At 39.4% G+C, this 27,624-nt stretch overlaps 1 protein-coding gene across 1 annotated transcript in view; it reads left to right on the forward strand.

Moving 5' to 3' along the window:
- The first annotated feature begins 8,024 nt into the window (after positions 1–8,024).
- Positions 8,025–27,624, forward strand: part of LOC120515188 (protein-tyrosine kinase 6-like) — an 80,381-nt gene continuing 60,781 nt past the window's right edge. The window contains exons 1-2 of the mRNA XM_039735939.1: positions 8,025–8,471; positions 27,072–27,190. Coding sequence (XP_039591873.1) covers positions 8,131–8,471; positions 27,072–27,190 — 460 coding nt within the window. The 5' untranslated portion in view covers positions 8,025–8,130. The remainder of the gene's footprint in view (positions 8,472–27,071; positions 27,191–27,624) is intronic.

The raw sequence follows: 27,624 nt of genomic DNA on the forward strand, positions 1-27,624 counted from the left end.
ATCATGAGCTTTGGGTAATGACCGAAAGAATGAGATTGCAGGTGCAAGTGTCAGAAATGAGCATTCTCTGCAGGGTGGCTGGGCTCTTCCTTAGAGACAGAGTCAGAAGCACAGACATCTTGGAGAGGCTCAGGGTAGAGCCAGTGACCCTCCACATCAAGAGGAGCCAATTGACGTGATTCAAGCATCTGATACAGATGCCTTCTGGATGCCTCCACGTGGAGGTTTTACAGGCATTACCAGCTGGGAGGGGACCCTGGGGCTCTCTAGGAGGATTATATATCTCAAATGGCCTGGGAACACCTTGGGATCTCACAGTATGAGTTGGCAAGTGTGGCTGAGGAAAAAGACATTTGGGCTTCACTGTTAAGACTGTTGTCCCCATTCAGAAAATGAATGAATAACCATGGAGATTGACCTGTTGCGACTAACATCAATGAATGATGACAACGGATCTAGGCTGAAGTTAGGCCTTTTGCTCTTGCAGGAAGCCCGCTCTAAGCATGAAATGATGTCAAATACTGAGTATTGAAAGGCTTGCTAAAGTAATCAGAACTGAATATTTCAGAGAGCCAAGTAATAATACACGATACAGACAACCTAGTATTAGCATTAGTATGTTCCTTGCATGGAAATTTAACTGAAATATTCAGCACACTATGGCACAATTCATAGTAAAATGTGATAATGTATGTTAGTGAGACTTACAATCACTAACATTATAATTTCTGTTGGTCTTTCTTCTTTACTCAATAAATCAACCACACATTCATTTTAGACTCGAATGATGATGATGGGCCTGTCGTGAGGGATATCAATAGGCAAGTCATGAGTGACATTAATGATAATGAGTAAACTGAGAATGGCATTGGTGGATGCAGGCAGCAGCTAGACCCTTCTGAGAGAAACACTGGTCATAAGGCAGGATCATACCCTGAATGGAGTGCAAGACAACTGCAGGATCCATTTTCCAGGGGGCAGTTAGCCTAAGTTTAATGTCTCTGAGATGTGATAAACTTGTTAGACTTGAGGAGAACATGCAGACTCCATACAGAAAAGCAAAATTTATAACCATTGACCCAACATGCCATTTATTCTTAAAATAACATTTTTTTCTTTAAAACTTATTGGATGTGCTTCATTTTCTTTCCTCCAGGATGTAATCCTTTTTATTCTATTAAAAATATAATGATAGATAGATAGATAGATAGATAGATAGATAGATAGATAGATAGATAGATAGATAGAACCTGATAGTGTTCCTTTAATTTTTTTGAACAGTTTATATATATATATATAACTAGCAAAATACCCGCGCTTCGCAGCGGAGAAGTAGTGTGTTAAAGAAGTTATGAAAATGAAAAGCAAACATTTTAAAAATAACGTAAGATGATTGTTAATGTAATTGTTTTGTCATTGATATTGAGTGTTGTTGTCATATCTATCTATTTATATATTTATATATATATATTTATATATATCTGTATATATCTGTATATATATATATATATATATCTGTATATATATATATATATATATATATATAGCAAAATACCTGCATTGGCAGCGAGAAGTAAAAAGAAAAGGAAACATTTTAATAATAACGTAACATGATTGACAATGTAATTGTTTTGTCATTGTCATGAGTGTTGCTGGCATATATATATAAATATATATATATATATATATATATACATCTATACACATATATATACACAGTTATATATATATACATATACACACATACATATATATACATACTGTATATACACATATACATATCTACATATATACTGTATATACACATTTATATATACAAATCTACATATATATATCCACATATATATATATATTAGGGGTGGGACTCGATTAAAAAATTAATCCAATTAATTAGAGGCTGTGTAAGAATTAATCTTGATTAATCGTATGTAATCGCACACGAATTTGCCCCAAATCGCAAATGGTTTTTTTTAATTTAAAAGTGTTTTAGTGGGCGACAGAATCAAATAATAGACATGTACATGAATATTGTAAACTGAAGCTGTTTTAATTTCTGAAAAAAAAGCCTTTAAACTGCATTTGAATTCAAAACAGAAACAAAAATATCATCCCTGGTTAAAATTGGGCAGACTTAAAAATAAAGTGGTAGTTTAAGTACTTTAAGTAGATTTTCAGAATAGTATTGTCTTTAAATAATAATAACCAAAATTTCAACATAAAGTGCAGTTTTTCTTCTTAAAAAATAAGTCAGAAACATAAAAGGTAATTTGACCAACTTAATCTTTAAACTCTGAGTAACCTTAGCCAAAATTATTTTGTACATTAGGCTAAAACAGTGTGATCATTGAACATTTTGTAATTAGATGTAATTAGAATTACTAACGGTCACGGAAGTCCAATGATCCCCAGTAAGAGCCACAAAGTCTGCTTTCTGTAATGCATCTAATTTTGCTTGCTTTTCATTGTGCACAAAACCATGCTTTTATCAAGGCTTCGGAAGTCGAAATGATCAGTCGTAGGAACGCGCTTTATTCCGACTCTAACATTTTTGTAGCTGTGATGTGTGCATCAGTGTAATGGATGTACCAGGAAATGATGCATTGACAAAAGTTCCCGTTTGCTTGGAATTGAAAGTGTGATTAAATGCGTTATTTTTTTAACGCGTTATGGAGTACATGCATCGAAGCTTCTCAGCTGTGCTTGTGCTAATAAAGGGAAACATTTTAAAAATAACGTAACATGATTCTGCGTTAACCTAATATTTTTTCATACGTCCCAAACCAAGGAGATGCGAAGGTAAAATGAATCAGTAGCGCATACATACTCAATGCATCCCTCTCGAATCGAACCTCGAATGTCGGCATTAGAGGCTTAAGACTCTACAATTGAGCCACAGCATGTGGCTTGTCTATGCGAGTATGTACTGTAGATAGGGGTATATATATACATTTAAATATATACCCGCGTATCGCAGTGGAGAAGTAGAAGTTATGAAAAAGAAAAGGGAACATTTTAAAAATAACGTAACATGATTGTCAATATACAGTAATTGTTTTGTGAGTGTTATTGAATGTTGCTGTCATCAAGGATTTGATTATCATTATTTGTTTCAATCAGGGTCATATTTGTAGGATGTGTTGTGTTCAAGTTACATTCCGTGTTTGTCAATCGTTGTAAAGATGACAGGTTTCATTCATCGATTCGTTTCTTACTGCATCAATAAACAGCTCGTCTTCTTCTTTATCTGAGACCTGACACACTGCATGCACGGGTTTTTTTACACTGTCTTCCTTTAGCGGGACATTGACTTTTTCCACCGTGTGCTTTGTTTCCACAGTAGCTGCATTTATGAATATGCTTATCAGACGCTTCATATTTTTTGCTGCCTTTTCAACTGTGTAATTCGGTTTTTGTTCAGCGCTTTTTGGAACTGTTGCTTTTATCTGTGCACTGCGTCAGTTCACGTGAGCCACTCGGTGTACTTGCATCGAAGGTTCCCAGCTGTGCTGGTGCCATCTCGTGCTATGTCCATAGCTTTATTTAATGTTACCTTAGTCCTGGCACTTAAAACTTTCTCTCGCAGTTTCGCTGAGTTTGTGTCAAACACCACCCTGACCATCTCATCTTCCTCTCCATAAGCACAGTCCTTCACCCGTGAATATTTACCCGTGGCAGTTTGCTATTGGATTGCCGCTGACGGACGGCCTTCTATGGGCAGGCACTAAATTACAAACGCCAGCGGCAGCCTGTCTATGAACTTAATTTAAAGTGTAGGTTTACATCGTGCTTTGTTTCCGAAGTAGCAGAACTCGCTTCTTATTGTTTCGCTGCCTTCACAATTATATAATGCATGTTTTCTTGAGCGCTTTTTTGAGGTCTTCCTGGTTTTCTATGTACTGCGTGATTACGTGGGAGCGTGATGATGTCACACGAAACTCCCCCACGCGTTGAAGCTCATCTCCATTACAGTAAATGGAGAAAAACTGCTTCCAGTTATGACCATTACGCGTAGAATTTCGATATAAAACCTGCCCAACTTTTGTAAGGAAGCTGTAAGGAATCAACCTGCCAAATTTCAGCCTTCCACCCACACGGGAAGTTGGAGAATTAGTGATGAGTCAGTGAGTGAGTGAGTGAGTGAGTGAGTGAGTGAGTGAGTGAGTGAGGGCTTTGCCTTTTATTAGTATAGATGTATATACATTGGTCAGAACGTACACCAGAATGACTGAAAAAAAAAGAAAAAAAAAGAAAACTTCAGTCCCAGTGAGGCATTATGCAGGCACATTGCTTTTGATATAAAGAACCCCCAGTAGTGTTTCTTCACACACCTCTGCTAAATAATTTGTTAGTTAAAAGTACTCTGTGTTAGAGAAAGGATGAGCCACATTGTTCATAATGGTCATATGTTGTCTTCATTCTTCCTCCAATACTACTTCCAGCAGGTCCAGAGCGCATCCCATAACTAAGCCTGCCCTTTTAATTACTTTGTTAATCCATTGAAGTGATATTACTGGACCAGCACACTACCTCATACAATATTGTGCTGGCCATCACAGAGTTTTAGAAGATGTGAGTGATGCTGCTTACCACTTCAAAGGAATGAATTTTCCTAAGGATAAAGAGCCTGCTCTGCTCATTCAAGTGACATGACCTGGGGCCTCATGTATAACGCTGTGCGTAGAACTCGCACTATAACATGGCGTAAGCACAAAAGCCGAAATGTGCTTACGCACAGAAAAATCCAGATGCAGGAATCTGTGCGTACTTCAACTTCCATGTTCTTCCGCTACTTAAATCCCGATCAGCATGAAAAGTAACGCTCGTGCATGTGCCTGCTGTCCTGCCCCAACTCCTCCCAGAATTACGCCTCTTTGAATATGCAAATGAATATAAATCGCCCTTAAGCTCAGCCTTCTGTGAAAAGACAATTGGAAAAGCACGGGGGATAATATAAGAATTTCAGCAAATACCAAGTGGAGGCAAAGGAAAAACATACTATTTGTTTAATTAAACCGTGGTATAATCAACAAAAGGAAGTTGATCGAGTGACATAGCGTGTTGGAGAAACAAGCTCAAGTTCACAAAGTCGCACAGTGCCGAAAATAAAAAAGAAGTCACATATCAAAGTCGCCGTGAAAAGGCGAGTTGTAGCACACTGTCTGAGTGTCATATGAAAGCTTATTAGGGTACAGAGGAAAAAAAAGGCACACAGTGGGGAAAAAGCACGAAATGTCAACTTCAATCTCGACATTTCCACTTTAATCACGTAGTTTATTTTGTCATCAAAGTAGAACATCATAAACTTCATCCTAAAATCGTTTAATTAACCAGTTTCTCAAATCACATTGTAATTAAAGTAGCAGGTTAAATGCTTTGTTTTGTATTTGATCTTCTATGTGCTCTGTGTGTGTGAATCACTACTTGCTTCTTAAACCGGCTCTCTTCCTCCAACTGGACACAGAATCCATTACATTCGTGATATTACAGCTCTCTGAATAACTAAAATACTGAGATGTATACGTGATATCATTTTCATGATGATAGGAGTTAAAGCACGTTATTAAACATGAGTTTCACGGTGCAGTGATTGTGTGCGACCGTCAATGAAATAATTTATTGCAGCAGTACTCAGGGGCAGCTCTAGGCTTGTGGTGGCACTGGGCAGAGGAAGAATCGGTGGCTCTTTCGCCCGCCAATGTCAGTAAGGTAGCTTATGAACGGTAGATGGACACTTCTGTTGCGGACACTGCATAGCCGCCTCATGCTCATGACACAAGCATTTAACTTTTGCCAAAATTTGTCGCTGCATTTTTAGCTGTGTTGTTATTTTCTCTTTCTGTTTTATATTCAATTTACAAGTATATTGGCGTAGCCGCACCCGCAGTCCTTGCTTTTCTTTCTCCGAGTAACCGATCGCCACACAATCAGCTCTGTAATAGACGTTAAGCCATCTGTAAGCTTACAGCGCCGATTCTTCAAAACGTTTAAGGAACATTGAAATATCTTCGTAGTACATGTTTAATCATTCTATCCTTCACAACAGTCCCTGTGAAGAATATAGATTATTTAAATGAAGTTAAAGTTTTATCTGTATAATATAATAAACATATTTTGCTGCATTTCATCTTAAAAATGATATCGTCATCATATGCAAAACTTTATAAAGTGGCTCAGGTTGTGCTATATTATAACTGTAGTGCAAGTTTACAGTGAGGTAATTGTACTTATAAGTACAAACAGTTCTACAAGGTGCAATTAATTAAGTGCGTTTAAAGTTCTTGGGATGAAACTGTTTCTGAACCGCGTGGTCCGTACAGGAAAGGCTTTGAAACGTTTTGCCGTGGCTGAGGTAGCGTGTCCATGAAACTGTATACTGATAATTCTCCTTCCGATCAGCTGCTGCTGTGATTCACACTCAGATACAGTGATATAAATACTCCGAGTGGTGCAGTGAGATTAATACGGAAAAAGATGATCCGCTGTGGCAACTCCTAACGGGAACAGCTGAAAGAAGAAGAAGAAGAAGGTGTAGTGAGCGTAACAATGCTAAAGCAGTTATGGTATCTGGAATACTATGGCTTTTCCCTGGACCATTATATTGTTACAAGTTAATTACAATCAGAAGTATTACACTAATAAACAATATGCAGTTAGTTTCAGTGTATTTATAAAGCCGCATCAGGAAAATAAGGTGTAACCACACAGGAACAGTAGCATTGCTTTGACACTGGGTGCCGCCAGTCTGCAAAACCGAGTGGAGAACTTGCGTACGACAAGGTATGAGGTACCGTGGAAAAGTGCGTGGCTTTACACCAAGTGTAGGTTTTATACATCGTGATTTGAACGTGGAAAAGTTCTTACACAACATTTCTGTGCGTACGCACCATTCATACATGAGGCCCCTGGTGTTATATTCATACTCTGAGGTGTACTGAGTGAAGAGAAAAGGCGACAGGACTGTTCCTTGTGGTGCTCCAATGTTGCTTACATCCATATCAGAAACACAGTCCTTGATTCTCACAAAACTGTGGTCTACACGACAGACAGTCCATCCTCCAGGACACCATAGGCTCCCCCAACTGCATATCTTAACAGGGGCAGTTGGAGACATCAAAAAACATAATCCTCAAAGTGTTGCCAGTTTCGTCCAGGTGAGAATAAGCCTTATGGAGCAGGTAAATAATTGTATTCTCCACTCCATTTTTTGTCCGACATACAAACTGCAGTGGGTGTAGGTGGTCTACCACAAGAAGACTCATAAAATTCAGGCCCTGCCTCTCAAAGCCTGTAGTTATTAGGTGAAGATACACTTGCCTTCTTTGGATCAGAAACAATGCGGGATGTTTTCAACAGCAGCAGCACTTTTGGTGCCATAGGGGCACGTAGTATAGGTGACAGAGAATGCCACAAAATTGGTCAGCACAGACCTTAAGAACTTGAGGACTGCCTCCACCTGCTCCCACAGCATTTCCCATTTCAATATTATTTTTAACATAAACAGCGATGCAGCTAAACAATATATAGTAATGTAAAAAGGTTGCTATGCCGTTTGCTTCACTAAACTACATCCCAACTGTATTGTATTAAGGTAAATTGCCACTCTTTCTGCCTCATTTTGTCAATGCTAATTCATCTTTACCTCAAAACATTTTAGGTCAGGGTTCTGGACCTCACCTAACCTGTTCTGGATGAACACCTGAGATTACGCACCTATTGAGCATTCCCTGACTTGAGTATGGGAAAAGCTCTATATAAATAAAAGGTATTATTAAGAGGTTTCAAAATCGCTGTGCCCATCAGGTGAAATGCCCAAATAACACGAATGCAGTTATGCTTACTATCATACATTCTGGATTCTAGAAGGCAGGTGTTTCGTATACCAGCCAAACCCCGCTGGCCTTTAGTAACAAACCTGAGACCCAAGGCGTCTTGGCGTGGATTTTCAAACGGGAAGTGATAAACCGGTTAACTAATGAGGAAGTCAGCACACAACTATTTCAAATAACAGACGCAGTGCCTTAAGACAAGCAACGTTTGAAGGGAGCTGTTTTTTGCTGCGGTCCTTAACCCAATGTTCAAACTGGAATCATAGCCAGGAGCTTTTAAAGCAGTGAAGAGTACGGGGCTTCAATGGCGGCCAGGCTGTCCAGACTTTGCCCGTGCCTGAAATGCTTGTGGGAAAAAGTGTGCTGCTGCGGACGTTCACCCTACGAGCCTGATTCCTCCGAATCTGAGTCGGTCCCAGATTCGTCAAACCGAGAATTGGGAGATCCCGTGTACACGGCCGAGTGGGACTTTCAAGCCAGGGCCCCGAATGAGATCAGCTTCAAGCAAGGAGACCAGTTCACGATTATTGAGCGCAGTGGAGAATGGTGGACCGCGGGGAAACTGGATGAAGTCGGTCGAGTGACTGAAAAAGGATATGTACCTTACAATTATCTAGTGAGAGGCGAGAGCCTGCGGGCGCAGCCGTAAGTTTACCTTCTTCTTAGTTATGCTTCGAATAATCTGTTTTTAGTAGTTCCCTTAAGTCGGTCTAATGTCGCCGAATTCAACGCTCGCGCTACGGGAACCGACTATGGACGGGATGCCATGTCGTCGCCGGCACGGTTCTGCACACTCAAGTGTACCTTTTTTCGTGATCAACTCCAACTTGGCACTTTTTATCCGATTAGGACATCATTAAATCCTGAAATAACGAATTACTAAAGTACAGTCAATTAAAGGGCAGGTTGTGGAAAACGATGCGAAGAATTTAGGGTAAAGCCTAAGAAAACCACTTTAAACAAGTTTAGAGCTGTTGACGTTCACTCATTGTTTTCTAATATTTTCCCAGGTTGAAATAAGCACCCTTAGTTAGGCGTCGAGTTGGCACGTTCAGTCCGTGATTTATTTTACACCCGTGTGATCAGTTTTTCCCCACATGACCTAATCATATGCATGGTAGGCTACACGTGTGTGTGTGTAAGTGGGCATCACGTGCGAGTGCAGCTCATCCCGACTTAAAAATGTTTCATGTCTGAGGATATTGCAATATAGTGTGAAAAAGTAAATCAATTAGGAGGATATTGCAATAAGCGTTGCTGCCTTGCAGTAAGGAGACCTGCGTTCACTTGCGGTTCCTCCCTGCATGGAGTTTGCCTGTTCTCCCCGTGTCTGCGTGGGTTTCCTCCCACAGTCCAAAGACATGCAGGTTAGGTGCATTGGCGATTCTTAATTGTCCCTGGTGTGTGGGTGTGTGTGTTCACGTTCACCCTGCCCGGGGTTTATTTCCTGCCTTGCGCCCTGTGCTGGCTGGGATTGGCTCCAGCAGTCCCCCGTGACCCTGTAGTTAGGATATCGCGGTTTGGATAATGGATGGATGGATATTGCAATATAGTGTGAAAAAGTAAATCAATTAGGGGAAATGTATGACATTTTATTCAAACACTGACTAGTTCTCTATTATTGTGAAATAAAAAAAATGAACGTAATGATCAAAATAAAAATAAACGATCTGTACTGTATTGTGAAACCTTTTATAAACATCTGCAGGTGATTTTACACCACAGCACCTATACTCCAATTTCTTGTACCCTCTTATGAAATTCATGGTCACGCAACTAGAGATTTTATATTTTAGCATGCTTTATAAAGGATTTATTTTCTACTACACATTTAATATTTTTTGGGTGGTGGGGTGGTAGTGCTGCTGCCTTGTAACAAAGAGACTAGGGTTCAAGTTTCAGATTATCGATGCATGAAGTTTACCTGTTTTCCCAGTGTTTGTGTGGGTTTCCTTCTGGTGGTCCATTTTCCTCCCACACTCCAAAGACATGCAGGTTAGGTGGATTGGCAATTCTAAATTGGCCCTAGTGTGTGCTTGGTGTGTGGGTGTGTTTGTGTGTGTCCTGCGGTGGGTTGGCACCCTGCCCTGGATTGGTTCCTGCCTTGTGCCCTGTGTTGGCTGGGATTGGCTCCAGCAGACCCCCGTGACCCTGTATTCGGATTCAGCGGGTTAGAAAATGGATGGATGGATGTATTCCCCATACTATGTAGGTACAATGGCACAGATGGTGCTGTTGCTCCCACACAAAGCATAAACCCAGGCTTCATTCTCAGCTACATAATAATGGATTCCTTCTGTGTTGAGGCAACTTGTTCCCGTGGTGGTCATGTGGGTTTCCTCCTGTTTTCCCTCTCTTTTCAAAAATGCACTGTTGGTTTTATTGGCAAATGTAAACTGGCCCCATGTACATAATTGTTTCTTGTACCCGGGCTTCTATCCTGTTTAGGTTGCTTCTCATAGCACGTTCTTGTTTTGGGGTTGCTTCCTTCCTTCCACAATTTGCTGTTGAGGTATAAAATGCGGCTTCCTGTGACACAAAAAAAGAAAGAATTATGTCTGAAAAAGGATGAATAAGCAGGGCTGTTTGTGATGCAGGGTGATCTTTTAATCCAAATCTGTTTTTTTCCTAGTGCCTTATCAACCTCTCATTTCTTTTCATCTCTTTGTGCATATACATATCCTTGGCTGTTTTTTTAATTTTTTTTTGTAGGAAATATTAACACAGTTTACCAGTTTGTTTTCATTACCATGGCTGATGCTTGGTTGGTATATTTTAGACCACAGCGAGTGGTCTGTTACTGTTATGAGCCAAAAAGAGTCACCACTTTTTGTAAGATTATACTGATATTCACACATGAACAACCCTGAAAGCCAAAACAAGTCTCTGAATGACACGCTGCTATTTGAAATATTAGAGACCATCGAGGAAAACTTACATCGCCAAGCACTCTTAATGTAGTAATACAGTAGCCAAATAAGAGCTCATTTATTGGCATGAATAAAGAGACCATCATTTCAGAGTGGGACAGGAATAAAGTCCCATGTTTTCAGCCATCTAGTAGAGAGCTAGCTTACTTCTGTCTTAAACTATGCAGTTTCTGAATTGCATAGGGTGGCCCAGATCTAATTATGCAATTTTCAATACGCTATAACTTATTAAGTTTATTACATAGAAAATCACCCGAAAATCCCGGACCATCGAGAAGTGTGCTAACTGACGACATGAAGAATCGTCTTCGCGCCGAACCCTGCATGAATCAAAGTCATCCAGACAATCTGGATCTGGACCACCCTGTACATGCAGCATTTGCTCATTCCTTTTCAGACCAGCTCAGGTTTTTCTTACAGGCTGTTACGATACAGCCATTCAGCACACGGCTGTAGACAGCCAGAGCCTATTCCAGAAGGTTTTGTGCATAAGGCAAGAACCAGCCCTGGACAGGACTCCAGTCCATACCAGGGCACATTCAGTGACGCACCTACTGTCCATTCACTCAAAAATGGCCTCTTTAGAGAGATTGAACAAACATGTATAGTATAGCATAAATAATAACCAAAAAACAACATGGAACTAACCCAAACCACCCAATAATACTAGTGATAAACACAGAAACACAAGTGTATATTATACAGTATGTACTTTAGCAAGTAAAAATATCACTTTACTCATGTACATGTGGCAATACTACTATTACCACTACTATGAAATATATGCTATAGATAGATCTGATGAGTATGCATGAATCAAAAGATTTTTTTTTAATTAAATACAAATTACGTTCTTAACACATTCAATATAAGTACATGAATAGCAGTGAAAAATAACACCCACCCATCCATTATCCAACCCGCTATATCCTATCTACAGGGTCACGAGGGTCTGCTAGAGCCAATCCCAGCTAACACAGGGTGCAAGGCAGGAAACAAACTCCGGGCAGGGCGCCAGCCCACCACAGGAAAAATAACGCAACAAATGTACATTTTTTCAAATATTCTTAGATAGATAGATAGATAGATACTTTATTAATCCCAAGGGGAAATTCACATAATACAGCAGCAGTATACTGATACAAAAAACGATATTAAATTAAATAGTAATAAAAATGCATGTAAAAGCAGACAATAACTTTGAGTAATGTCAGCATTTACTCCCCCGGGTGGAATTGAAGAGTCGCATAGTGTGGGGCAGGAACGATCACCTCAGTCTGTCAGTGGAGCAAGACAGTGACAAAAGTCTGTCACTGAAGCTACTCCTCTGCCTGGAAATGACACTGTTCAGTGGATGCAGTGGACTCTTCATGATTGACAGGAGTTTGCTTAGTGCCCGTCGCTCTGCCACAGATGTTAAACTGTCCAACTTTAATCCTACAATAGAGCCTGCCTTCTTAACAAGTTTGTCCAGGCGTGAGGCATCTTTCATCTTTATGCTGCCTCCCCAGCACACCACCACGTAGAAGAGGGCACTCGCCACAACTGTCTGGTAGAACATCTGCAGTATCTTATTGCAGATGTTGAAGGACTCCAACCTTCTAAGGAAGTATAGTCGGCTCTGACCTTTCTTACACAGAGCATCAGTATTGGCAGTCCAGTCCAATTTGTCATCCAGCTGCACTCCCAGATATTTATAGGTCTGCACCCTCTGCACACAGTCACCTCTGATGATCACAGGGTCCATGAGGGGCCTGGGCCTCCTAAAATCCACCACCAGCTCCTTGGTCTTGCTGGTGTTAAGGTGTAAGTGGTTTGAGTCGCACCATTTAACAAAGTCTTTGATTAGGTTCCTGTACTCCTCCTCCTGCCCACTCCTGATGCAGCCCACAATAGCAGTGTCATCAGCGAACTTTTGCACGTGGCAGGACTCCGAGTCATATTGGAAGTCTGATGTATATAGATTGAACAGGACCGGAGAAAGTACAGTCCCCGCGGCGCCCCTGTATTGCTGACCCAATGTCAGACCTGCAGTTCCCAAGAGCACATATTGAGGTCTGTCTGTAAGATAGTCCACATCCATGCCACCAGGTGTGAGTCTACTCCCATCTCAGTCAGCTTGTCTCTAAGGAGCAGAGGTTGGATGGTGTTGAAGGCGCTAGAGAAGTCCAAAAACATAATTCTTACAGCACCACTGCCTTTGTCCAAGTGGGAGAGGGATCGGTGTAGCATATAGATGATGGCATCCTCCGCTCCCACCTTCTCCTGGCATGCGAACTGCAGAGGGTCGAGGGTGTGGCGGACCTGTGGCCTCAGATGGTGAAGCAGCAGCCGCTCCATGGTCTTCATCAGATGTGACGTCAGAGCAACAGGCCGGAAGTCATTCAGCTCACTAGGACGTGATACCTTTGGGACTGGGGTGATACAAGATGTTTTCCAAAGCCTTGGGACTCTCCCCTGTTCCAGGCTCTGGTTGTAGATGCGCTGTAGAGGACTCCTCAGTTCCAGCGCACAGGCCTTCAGCAGTCGTGGCGATACTCCATCTGGACCCACTGCTTTGCTGGCACGAAGTCTCCTCAGCTCTCTGCTCACATGGGCTGCTGTAATTGTGGGTGGGGATGTCTCACCTATGCTGGTATCAGCAGAAGGATGGTTGGAGGATGCAGTACTCCGAGGTGAGAGTGGGTTAGGGTGATCAAACCTATTAAAGAAGTTGTTCATTTGGTTTGCTCTCTCCACGTCTGTCTCGATGGTGGCACCCGCTTCGAGCTGCAGCCAGTGATAATCTTCATCCCATCCCACACTTCCTTCATGCTGTTGTTCTGCAACTTCTGCTCCAGCTTTCTCCTGTACTGCTCTTTCGCCGCCCTGAGCTGGACTCGGAGTTCCTTCTGCACACACTTGAGCTCATGCTGATCGGCATCTTTAAAAGCCCTTTTCTTCTGGTTCAAAAGGCCCTTGAAGTCACTTGTAACCCATGGCTTGTTGTTAGCATAGCAGCATACTGTTCATACTGGAACTACAATGTCCATACAGAAGTTAATGTAATCAGTTGTTCATTCAACAGCCTCTTCATTGTTCTCACTATGTGACCCAGCAGTACATCCCAGTCTGTAGTTCCAAAGCAGTCTCTCAGAGCCTGCTCTGCCTCAGGGGACCACTTCCTGAATGAGCGTGTGGTTGTAGGTAGCGCCCTCACTCTTGGTTTGTAGTGAGGCTGAAGCAGAACCAGGTTATGATCTGCTTTCCTAAGCGCAGGCAGCAGGGTGGCGCTGTATGCGTCTTTAACGTTTGCATACAGTAGGTCGATAGTCCTATTTCCTCGGGTGTTACAATCCACATACTGGGAGAAGGCAGGTAATGTTTTATCTAGCATTACATGGGTAAAGTCTCCAGCGATTAGCACAAGAGCCTCAGGGTGCTGCATTTGTAACTTAGCAACTGCGGAATGGATGATGTCACTCGCTATCTCGCGTTCGCTCGAGGGGGGATGTAAACAATAACAACAATTACGTGTCCAAACTCTCTGGGCAAGTAATAGGGACGCAGACTTACGGCCAACAGTTCGATGTCCCTGCAGCAAGTGGAGATTTTAATGTTTAATAGAATTCGTGGTCACTGGCAGATGTAGTGGTAGAAAATGCTGAAATAAATCTTTTCTGAGATTCTAAATGTCCTATGCTAGGTGGCTCTCCAGCTTCTTTTTAAGAACTGCATTAGCAATCATTGGCTGTGGCAGAACCCAATGAAGGACTGACATTGAGTCCATGACCTCCATTTAAAGATCCATCACATAGCCGAGGGGGTTAACGTGGTCAAAACAGCAGTGTTGCCGATTGCCTTAACAGTGACACCTACATTAAAAACTGAAAGGAAGACTCACTAACAGCCAATCACAACGATTTTTAAGAATATTAAAAAAATGCAAAATGAAGAGCCATAACAGCAGCTCTAATTGCTGTACTAAAATAATAGGTCTCAGCTTGTAAAGAACTCCTTTGATATTGTCTAATGAACTTTTTTTTTGTTTTTGTTTAGTGGGTCCTGTTTATTTCAGTTCATGTTTGCAGGTGGCCAATGCCTACACCTACAGCATCACAAAACATAAGAACCAGTCCTGGACATGAAGCCATTCTACTAAGGGACACAAACAATAACACTTGACAGAGCCCCGCCTGCCAACTGTAACCGTCCTCCCGTGTCCAGCGTCGCTCTCGAGGCATGTGCACTGCCTGCTAATGAGCCCGCACACAACAACTCACCAAACACAGCCTCAGTCGCTTTCGTCTGTGCAAAAGTCCACATGCACCTCTGAGCCACGTTGACTTTTCACCGCACGCAAGACAGAGAGCCACGACCGCCAAATCACAGAGCCCCGCCCGCCAACTCTAACAGAGCCCCGCCCATGGGTTACGTATGAAAGAGCCACGAACGCCCACTCTAACCCTCCTCCCACATCATGTGGAACGCATGACAAGGCCCCGCCCGCCAAATCTCACCCTCCGCAGGCTTCCAACATCGCTCTTGAGGCAATTATATGGCGACATCGACTATTCAACTGTCACTCTGGAACAACTCGGTACTCAAGCTATATTAAGTGTCACCAACGAAGACTCACTACACCTTAATGAACAGGTGCTGAAACTTATCCCTAACGACAAAGTAACTTTCACCAGCGTTGACTCCATCGTCACAGACGATCCTGCAGATCAAGTTGCATTCCCCGAAGTATTTCTTAATAGTCTTACTCCCACTGGCATGCCTCCACATAAACTCAAAATTAAAATTGGTTCAGTCATCATGCTTCTCAGGAACCTCATGCCAGCAAAAGGTCTCTGTAATGGCATTAGACTTTCACTTACCAGCATTCACCGCAATGTACTGGAGTGTAAGACTATCACATCTGCTACCTCACAAACTGTCCTTATTCCTCGGATTTCCCTGACCCCATCAGATTCTAATTTGCCTTTTACTTTTACACGCAGACAATTTCCTGTTAGATTGGCGTTTTCAATGACTATTAATAAGCCACAAGGATAAACTTTTAAAAAAATATGCCTGTATCTGCCAAAACCTGTTTTCCCTCACGAACAATTGTATGTTGTTGCTCTCTCCAGAGTTACATCTTTTCATTCACTGACAGTTGAATCCTCAAACCCTCCCCATTTGGACAACTGTGTCTTTCAGGAAGTGTTCACTCATCAATAAATAATTATATACGGCGTATGCTACGCCGCGGGTTGGCTAGTACTTAATATTTGAGTAAGCTGTCTTTTTCATTGTTCATTCATATTCAGATGTGAGCATTGGGTCAAAATAAACTTTAATCCTTTGCAGAAAATGATCTTTGCAGTGTAGAAATCACATCTAATGCTTACCCATACTTGGTGTTCTCATTGTACTATCCTGCAGCTGGTTGTTGTCTGTATGAAGTTTTTACTTGCTCTGAGAGGGTATCTCTTTGGGTAGTCTGCTTTCCTTCGATATCCTGAAACACATGCACCTTGTTGAACTGGTGATTCCACATTGGAGTGTGAGTGTGGATGTGGTCCTGAGTGGACCCTGTGATGGACTGGCACCCTCTCTACAGCTGATTTCTGTCTCAGGCTCAGTGCTGCTAGGATGAGCTTCACCACAGTGACACTGAGCTTGATTAAGAGTGTTTGAGAATGTCACATTTTTTAATTCACTTCAAGGTTCTTCCATGCTGTGATGTTTATGAAGGATAAATACATGAATCTGCTTTTCCGCACACTCATGCTTTTGGTTTCATTTAGATTTTGTGAGTTTTTTCACTACATTATTATGTAAGTATAGAACATTTTATAGTAAAGGTTACAGCAGAGAATTCTGAGGATTTCCGCTATCTTTTCAGGCTATGAATCTTCCTATAGACTGTATTCACTTTTTTATGGTATTTTATTAAAATGTTCTCATTCCAGTTGCATATGGTGCTGCAAAAGTTGTAAGACCGTGTATGAGCATAACTATATGTATGTATTGCCAGTCATGTAACATATATTCCTTTTGAATTTTAAATCCTTTAATAGATAGGTTGTACCTTATTTATGACAATCACAACGAATGTGAACATTTAATAAAGTTACACATTTAATACTGTATAATTGTACCGTAGGTTTGGGGATAAAACTTCAGTGGCACTGATCATAGGTGGCATGTGCTCTTTCTGAAGATATTATGAAAACATCCTTGAAAGCAACCATATATATATATGCCACGTGAGTGGTTGGGCATCAAACTAAAAGAGGTGGGAGTTCAGGGTTTAGTTTATAGATGGGTGCAAAATTGACTAAAACACAGGAAGCAGACCATTATGGTGCAAGGAGCGTATCAGAATTGGGTGATGTTAAGAGTGGTGTTCCTTAGGGGTCAGTTCTGGGGATGCTGATATTTTTAATGTATATAAATGATCTGGATAGGAATATAAATAACTAGCTAGTTCATTTTCAAGATTATATCAGACTAGGTGGAATGGCAGATTATCCAGAATCAGTTAAATCATTACAGAGGAACTTGGACAGAATACAGGCATGGACAGATTTGTGGCAGATATAATTAAATTAACGTAAATTTAGAGTTTTGCGTGTAGGACGTAAAAATATTAAATCTGAGTATGTAATGGGAGGTCTGAAACTTAAAAATACACCTTATTAGAAGGACTTGTGCGTCACAGTGGAGTTGTCATTACCTGTATCTAGAGTGTACACAGAAGCCATTAAGTAGGTTCACAGAATATTGGGCTATATAACATAAATTGTAAAGTACAAGTTACGGAAGGTTATTCTTAAGCACTAGTGAAGCCTCACCTGGAATACTGCATTCTTAAAAATAAAGCTACAGGATTGGTTCCTAAGAGTGATGTCATCCACATAAAGGTTATTTTATCTAGATTGTAACAGGCTCCATAAAGAGCCATGAACAGATGATAAGAAATTTCTGAAACACCACCGGGTTTATGATTCGAAAGGACTGTTGCTGCACACAATTACACAGACTAAGTTTGAGTTTTCCTGATCTGTTGTATCCTGCTAGGTAGTCTAATGTATGAGAAATTAGGAAATTATGTCAAACCTTTATTCATCCTTACTAAGATCTGTTAACCAATTATATTTAAAACATTTTTTGAAAAAAAAAAAAAAATCAGTGCCTCTCACTATCTTACATTAGATGTAATTATGTCTCATTAGGTCTGTATTAAAAATATAACTCTCTCTTCTCAGAATGAAAGTTTTTGATCACCAGTTAATTACAAGTAAAATATTTAGAGTACAAAGAAACTTATCTTGGTTTAAAGAATGTATGCTCTTGAAAGCTAGAGTATGGATGGAGAACAGCCTAATGATAGGTACTTGGATGGTATTGTTAAAAGCTATGAGTGCGCCTTATCTTGTGCATTCTGAGTAGGATTTTAGAATAATATGTACATGAAAACAGAGAGAACTTTTGTGTACTGCTTAGAGCAGCAGCTAGTTCTACAAACAAGAGTTTTATTTAGAAAGTTAAATTTACATCTTGTCCCTTAGTTTCTGAAAAACTCAATTACTGTACTTGCAGCACCCATTCTTAACATTATCAATAGACCTTTACTGGCATATTAAATTTGTAATACCCTAAAAATAACCAGTTTCAAATTCTTCATTGTTATTTATTTAGCTGATGTCTTTTTCCTAAGCAACATACAAGAGCAATATATTTTTTTAACTGTCACCAGTATTTTTTATGGTTGGTGTTCACCAAGGTTAAGTAACTTGCTGAGGGTCATACAGCAAGGCAGTGTCAGGAAATGAATCAGCAACCATCTGATTTAAACTCCCATATCTTTTCCACTGTAGTATGTTACCTACCATTTTTACCTGAACAAATGACTAGCCTTGAAAGTTTTCATTTCTATCTTAGCTAGTTTTAGTAAGATTTGGAATCTTTCAGTCTGGCATTCATACCAGTCACAGCATTAGCTTGTGTTGTCAGTGACTTCTAATATCTTCGTTCACAGGAAATGCTCAAGCCATTATCTTGTCAGATTTAAGTACTGATTTTGTCACATTTTACCGCACTCTTCTATTACACAGACTTGCAAATTATGTTGTGATATCAAGCAACATAATCATTTTCTTCATACTTTTCAATTCAATGTCAGCAGTTACAGAAACATGATGACAGTTTTTCATCATTATTTTTTAAAGTTTGTTATGGCCCACAGGTGTTGAGTCTCTTGTTGGCACTAGTATTGTTTTCATTGGACATGCTATTACAACAAAAGCAACAACAATATTTATTTATATAGCACGTTTTCATACAAATGATTTAGCTCAAAGTGCTTTACAAGATGAAGAAAGAAAAAAGAAAAATATAAAAATAAGATTAGGCAATGCTAAGTAACAAAGATTAAAGAAGGACCGTTGGCCAGGAGGACAGAAAAAAAAAATCCCCAGAGGGTTGGAGGAAAAAAAAAATCTGCAGGGGTTCTGAGACCACATGACCACCCAGCCCCTACTGGGCACTACTACTGGGAGAAATGGCTTAAAATCCTCATATGAAGTTTAGCAGATGGCACTCAACTATACAGGTAGTCCGCAGGTTACGGACATCCGACCTACGACATATGAATGGGGTTGCAGCTGCAATGCATGCGCCTCAGTAACTGCCGCTCCGTCATCTCCGGCCTGGGGACGCTGCAAGCAGTGGCTGGACGGAGGCTGCAGGGGAGCGATTTCGCTGCCCACGCAGTGTAGTGTCCCTTGGGCGGCTTCACTGCCCGCCCACCACACACAGCTGCCCCGTTCGTTCTCGGTGAGTGGCTGGTAATGCTGCAAGTGGTGACCCGGTTGTGGCTGGACGGAGGCCATTGAGGGTGAACGGGGCAGTGGGGGGTAGCATTGTAGTGTGCATCGGATGGCTGCCTATTGAATGGGGGCGATTCACTACCCGCCTTTGGCCGCACCGTGTTCGTTTTCGGTGGGCAGACACTGCAGGCAGCATACTGTAGTGGAGGTGACTGTGAGGTGGGCTGGTAATGAACCGCCCGTCGATGCCCCCATCCATTCTCAATAGCAAGCCTGCTTGTACTGTTACGCACATAGCAGGAAGCTGTCTCTTGTCAGTACATCAGACATGTTGACGACTGGTGCCTTCCTGCTGTGATAGCGTGTACAGTGCTGTGTAGAAGAGCTCATCTTAACCTTTTGTCTTCAGCCTTCAAGAATGTCTCTGAAACACAAATGTGATGCAAGTGCTGGTGATACAGTAAAGAAGAGAAAAACCATCACCATTGAAAATAAATTAGAAATAATAAAAAGGTCAGAGAGAGGTGAAACTCCACCATTCACTGGCAGAGCACTTGGCTACAGTCAGTCAACAATAGCACTTATTAAAATAATGTACCTGTTCCAACTTACATACAAATTCAATTTAAGTACAAACCTACAGTCCCTATCTCGTATGTAACCCGGGGACTGCCTGTAATTTAGACGTAATGACTTTCCCCTGGTGTGTCTTTGGCTAATTGCTTCAACAAGTTTAAACACTGGTCAGGAAGAACTTTTCAATAATATGGAATAAAATAAATATTGTATTAGTTAGCTGGAGTACTAGAGACAGTTACAATACATTACCTTTTTCAGTTCACAGGTTCTGAACATTAGTATTTCTGAATCCTGTCTTAAAGTATTACTCTGTTCAAAAACTTCTTTTTCCCACTGAGAAATATTAGGAAATTACAGCATTTTTTCACTCAGTGGGATATAGACAATCAGAAATCAGGAGGCAGAGTTTCACAATTAACTACTGCAATACTTTATTAGCCTTCTATTCAAAAAAATTTACTTTTACTGTTTAGTCAATTTAAAATACTATATCAAGGATTATTAGCAGAACTAGGAAGTCTTTACACTGGTTTCCTGTTAAATTTATGGTTGATTTCAAAATACATCTTCTACCTTAAAAGAACTTAAAAGTTGTTGACTATATTTACTTAACAGAATTTATTAATGCATACATCCAAAAGTGTTCATTGTGATTGCAAGATGTCGGTGTTCTTCTGAGGAATTAAGCCTTTGATTACAGAACCCTAAAACTGTTGGATATGCCAGCTTGTGTAAAGTATGCCCCTTTGGCTTCAGTATTAAACTCCAGCTTGAAGTCCCATTTCTTTAGTGTAGTATAACCTGATTAGAGCCACTTATTAGGCTCTGCAGATTGCAACTACAAGATTCAGTGATTGCTTATACAATACCAGTCCATCTTATACTTTACTATAGCTTATATAATTAGGGACTTCCTTGTGCCGAGGAAAGGCTGTGGATACTTTGACCATAACCTGTATTATGCAGGTTCGATAGTATATGGATGGATGAATAAATAGTGCTATTTTCTTGGCAATGTTAATCATTCTTGAAAGTATACCAAAACAATTATAATTTGCAGAAAGCAGAATTTATGGGGATCTAGTGTCACACACGTGCGCGTGGGAGGCAGCTAAAGGGCTTGAGTAAGGGCAGTTCCGAGGCCTACCGGGATGTAGCAGAGTGCACTGACTCTTTTTCTCCCTTTCCTGTAGACCATTCATGGGAGATTCCACCTGGCTGTCTTGACGTCACTTCCGGGACCGAGCCAATAGAAGGAGACATTGCCGGCTCCGGCCCCTGTGATGTCACGTCTGGGCTTGAACCAATGGCTGAAGACCTTCATGAGCCCGACCCCTATGATCTCACTTCCTGTCTTCCCCTTTAAAAGCCTATACCTTTTCCCTATTCCCTCAGTTCTGTTCTGGACTCGGTTTTGTGCACATCCGTGCTGTACTCATTGTTTACAACTTTGCAGCCAAGAATTCAGTTATACTGGTGGCTGCCCCAAACCTTTCCATGACTCTGTGTCGAATTTCTGACACTAGAAAAACGTATATACTCAGCAATTGTAAATGATAGATGGAGTAATTTTGGAGACTTTCTGATTCAGGCTCAAAATATGTATATTCCTAAAACCAACAACACAAAAAGACTAAAAGGCCCAAAATGGACAAAGGCATAATTAAAAAAAAAATGAATATTAAAAAGATTTATGTAACAAAAAGTTAAAAACAAAATAATTCTGACTTAAGGGAATACCAGACCTCCAAACCATTAAAAAAAGCATTCAAAGACTCAAAAGAGGACACTAAGAAAATGCTAGTGAAGCCAGTAAACAGCAAGCACTTTTTTAACACTACTCATCTAAAAAGATAGTAAAAGATAATTTAAGAAACTTCAGGGGAGCAAAATGAGATATTATTGAAAATGAGACAGAAATAGCAAATGAACTAGACACATATTATACCCAAGTATGTATAAAGGATGAGACAAATGAAATTCCCCATGCAGAAGTAAAAGTACGCTTTGATTTCATAGATTTTAAAATAGAAGAGTCAGATGTGCTATAAGCCCTTGATATGTTAAAACTAATAACTTTAAATCTGATGGGTTTTACCAGTTGTACTAAAAAGAAATGAAAGACATCATCTATTAACCCTTATTAGGCATATTTGGTGACTCACTTGAGAAAAGAGAATTACCAGAGGACTGGAAAGTTGCAAACGTGAATTGTCTTGAAGAAGAGAGACAATTATAAACCAATCAGTCTTACGTCTGTTCCATGCACAATTATGAAATTTATAATCTATATATATAAAAGCCAAATACTACTGACTCTCTCATCACGAAATCTCCCGAGCCATGACGACTTGGGAATTTGAAATTTGGAATGTAGGTTACCCTTGGCCCATAGGTGCTCGCTAAGAAATGGTTTTAAAAACTTTGTGGTCCAAGCGCATTCTGTTTGTATGTCTGTCCGCTTTTCACGAGAGAATTACTTAACGGATTTAGATCTGGTTGTTTTCTATAATTTGCTTGACCTTTCCGGTTGATTTTGTGACTTCTCTCATCACGCTAAGTACCACAGTTCGCTTGTGGTACCAATGTATTTATGCAAATCCAACAGAGTGGTTGTGGGGCGAGAGCAGGGGAGTGGGGCCTTTCTCATTCACTTGCCAGCCTCTGTCCGAGTTAGTCTATGTCTCGCCATGTGTTGGAGTGCACCTTGCCTTCACTTAGCTAGCGATGCCTGTTTGTTCAACAGACATTATGATCTACAGATTGTTAAGGAGTAATGTTTGACGTTTTGAGAAAGAAAGATCAGAGCTCCATGTGTTTTACAGGGTTGCTGCTGATTGCCAGAGATTTCGCGGCCATGTGCTTTTCTCCCCACGAGGGAAACACTTTTCCGTCAGAGCTGAACACAATCAGATATAGTGCCAATGTTTATTGATTTTTAAAGTTTGTCCTGTTTCATTACTATGTGGGTGAAGTTAAGTTAAGTTAAGTTAAAAGTGTACTGGTATGGAAATAATCTGCCAAATGACAACTGAAACAGGCTTTTGAGAGAGAAATCTTGCTAAACCAATCTTTTTAGATTTTTTGAGCAGGTTATTGGAGTAGGTGACAAACGCAAACATAATTTACTTACTTACTTACTTATTTACTTTACTTATACTTATTTTACAGGAGACAAAGAGTACAGATAAAATGGATCAGTGGAGTCCCTCAGAGATCTGTTCTTGGGCCACTTCTTTTTCTGAATTATATTGATGACCTAAATTCTGGTATAGTTAGTAAACTTGCAGATGAAACTAAAATCGGAGGAATGGCAGATGATGAGGAAGCAGCCAAACCAATTCAAAAAGACTTGGACAATTTTTAGGTCTGGCAAAACAATGGAAAATGCAGTTTAATGTGGAAAAGTGGAAAATGTTACACAAAAGGAAAGTCAGTTTTTAATACTGAAAAGGACCCATGATCCTAAAAGAAGTTAACTCTGAAAAGGATTTAAGAGTTTATATTGACACAATATTTTCATCATCCAAGCAATTAAAAAAGGCAAATGAATGTGAGGTTATATTGTAAAACCTGTTGAATATAAATAAATATTGCACTAGTGAGACCACATCTGGAATATTGTGTGCAATTCTGGTCACCACACTACAAGAAAATGCAAAGGAGAGCAACCAAGTGCACCCCAGGACTTAAAGACATAGCCTGCTCTGATAGATTCAGAGAATTAAACATGTATAGTCTCAAGCCAAAGGGGACTAAAGTAGATCTAGCAGAATTCTTACAACTAATTATAAATTAAAGGAAACCACATTTAGGACTGAAGCCAGGAAGCACTTCTTTATGGAAAGAGTTGTAGGAATCTAGAACAAACTACTGAGACAAGTAGTTGGAGCAGAGACCTTGACAACCTTTAAAATACCTTAAATCTAGATGTGACATCTTGGCTATTAACTAAGCAAACAATCCTGATGGACTGAATGGTCTCTTGTTTGTCAAATTGTGTATGTTCTAGTGTTCTTAAGTAAAAATACAAATAAGCATTACAGGATATAGCCTCAAGCTAGACAGAATGCAAAACGCACAGTTGTGTACTTATGTTTTCAGAGTTGCTACCTATACATTCATGCTTAGTGCAAGGATAATGTGACACTAGTGTTGGAGTGATCCTAAAATTTCGACTTCTGTATGAAGGCCAGCTTTCAGATCTCAAGGCCTTAAATTCAAAATGAGTGAAAATTTGCAAAACAACCATAAAGTTTATCAGTTTGAACATTCGATATCTTGTCTTTGTAGTGTATTCAATTGAATATAGGTTGAAAAGGATTTGCAAATCATTGTATTCTGTTTTTATTTACATTTTACACAACATACTCTATATCTATATGTGTATGTGTACATTCTTTTTTTTGCTGGTTTTATGATTTTATTATCTGTACGGTGTCCTTGGGTGTTTAGAAAGGCACCTTGAAATAAAATGTATTATTATTATTTTTACTTCCCTTTTGAGGATGTGAAGGTCTGTTCACGTTGATGCAATATGGGGTGCGGGGATGGAGGGTGTGTGGAGTCCTTATTAAACCCAGATCGTGTTAAAGTCATTTGAATGATGTCTTCTCCTCCATCAAGTTGGGGGGTCATGTGAATTTCTGCTTACGTTTAAGTGTTTACTTTCCACAATAGCAAGTGTCGGGGGGTGTGAGAGGAAAGCTGGCATTTACCTCTGGTACAGAAAATCCCAGAATGCTGGTACTGTACTATTTTAAAGTTTGGGTTTGTTGGTACTTTTCTAGTGTCGGTATACCAAACCAACACTATGTGACACAGAGCTTTGATGGATACAGTGAAACACAACTACTATAGAGAGAAAATAAATAAATTGCAATTATTATTAATGTTTGGATGAATTCATTTAGTATTTGGATAAACAGTTGAATTTAAGTTTGTATTTACTTTAAATTAGTTATTTATGGACCCTTCTATTGTAATGAGAACTCAAAGCACAGGTATTCTAAAGTTGTTAAGTCTGGTATTCCATATTTGAAAAAGAAAAATGATCCTCTTACAGTGTCCCTGTTCAGTAATACTAACATCAGTAGACAAAAGGAGGTTCTACTTTTTTGCTCCACAGTGTGCGGTACCAAGTTAGCCAGTACAAACATATCTTATAGAATAAATTACTAGCACATAAAGAATTTTAAAATAATACTTGTCCTCTATTAGACATTTAAAACGTTACAGAAATTAATTTCTTCAATATAGTGGGTCAGTTGTAACAAATAAATTCAATTGATTATTTTTAAGCTATATCATGATAATAAAGAGAGCCAGAACAAATCCTGACAGCAGCATTTGCAAGGGAACCTTTTATGGAATATAAAATCTTCAGTAAAATAGTTGTAAACGACGTTTTTGATTTATTTTTATTTTATTTTTGTACTCAGCATAGCATATACATATACTCATTATTTTGATCACTTTTTTAAAAGTAGGCTTAATCCTCTGTTCTGCAATGCTGGTTTCAACCACAGTAAGAAAAAATGTTAAGTGTATGCTGGAGCCCACAAATGCTGAAAGCCAAGCAGAGCCTAACCAAACTGATAGGCAGGCTACATAAGCAGATGAAAAGGCAATAATTATGTTTTCAGTCATAAATATTTACAGGATTGAACTTGTATGTTATTTGCATGAAAAAGTTGAACTTTTCTTATTTTGCAGATACTTATCTTGTTTTAATAGCAATGCAGACAGTTTTCTGAGAAGTGTACAGATAAAATGCATGTACTGGAGTAGACTTTGTACTTGTACCTTTACTGTATTGTCACATTTCCTTCTAGGTACTTTTCCCACATAATCTTTTGCTTAAACAAGTTGTTTAAATAAAAAAATAAAAGAATTTCCTTTTCAAATCAGCACCGTAGTTGTGCTGTTATGGCAAGAGCGATTTCTCACCTTTAAACGACTTGAGTGCCCTTTACTCTTTTAATATACAGTATATGTAAATATTTCTCGTTGTTTCATAGCAGTTCAGTAAGTACAACATCTAAGACTTTGCCACAGCAAGCTCTTTCACTCGATTATTTTTAACTGCCTATCGTTTAGGTTATGCTGGCGCTCTTAGCACACAAATTATATTCACTTGTTTTTTCAATGTTACACAAATTTATAACTTCTAATAGCAAAATAAATCTGTTTCACTTCTGTTTGGTAGTATGCTCCTTAACATAGGACACAAGGTCTTTGATGATAGACAGACCTTTCATCTGAATATAGGAAAAACAGTAAGAGGGTGACGAAATGGCTGTTATTTCTTAGGAGTCTGAAATGTTTTGAAGCAGACATGGTTGTATACCTCATTTATTGAATATTGTTAAATTTGCTTTTATTATTTAGTTTAGGAATCTTAGTGTTAAGAGCAAAGCTTCTCTCAACAAATTTGGTCAAATTATTAGTACAGTTATTGGGTCTGATGTAGTTCTTGTTCGCTTCTATCACAAGAGGATAGAAATAAGGCCAACTTAATTCTGTTTCCAGTGGCACATTGCAGATTTAGAATCACAAGACAAGCAGAATCTTAGGTGAGCATACTGGTTCACAAAAATAAATACAATTTCTTGTCTTGGCTTATTTCATACCTGTGGATCAATGTTTTATGTTTGCACATTTCTGCTTCAATGAGGTAATTAAGTCTATGTGAGCTTTGGTGATAAAATTTGCTGGACTAGCTAAAAGTTCCTTTTGTTTGTTGTATGAATTAGTAGCAAATATCTGGCTACATTTTTTGTTCAAGAAGGACTAATGTACAGTGTCAAGTTAATAGTCAATTCAGTTCTAAAGCAGTCTTTAACTATTGTTGTGGATTTTTATTATATAACAATACTGAACTCTTTCCATATTTGTATGTGAACATTTATTTTTTTTTTTATTCCATTCAGATGGTTCTTTGACAAACTAAGTCGCTCAGAAGCAGTTAATATTTTGTCATCTGGAGGCAGTAATGGAGTATTTCTTGTGAGAATCAGTGACAGAGAACAAGGGAAGTATGTGATATCAGGTGAGTCACCATGGCTAGCATTTTAAAGACACTATTATACAAATAACAATATTTAACGTAGCATTCTTTTTGTCAAAAAATGTCTTCTAGATAATTTCACATTGAAGAAATCAGAAAATGTAATTTTCAAGTTTCCATCTGTAAATCTATAAAGCACAATCTTTTTGGTTTGTTTTTTATGCACAGCTTTGTTTTTCAAGACAAAGGCTTGTAATTTGCCTCACAGGTTTTTCTCCACGTGAGTCTTGTTTTTCAATGTATAACGTTTGGCCATAGCACATATGTTTGATTTCCACACATTATATTTAATTTTTCTTTATTCATGCATTTCACCTCTATTTATGTCATGGCCACAATTTATTTGTCTCCTTGGTTATTTATTGCAATTTTGAGCTCATTGCATAGAAGGAAAAAAGCAAGATCATTGGATTAAA

This window comes from Polypterus senegalus, chromosome 14, assembly GCF_016835505.1.
Source record: "Polypterus senegalus isolate Bchr_013 chromosome 14, ASM1683550v1, whole genome shotgun sequence".
Lineage (NCBI taxonomy): Eukaryota > Metazoa > Chordata > Cladistia > Polypteriformes > Polypteridae > Polypterus > Polypterus senegalus.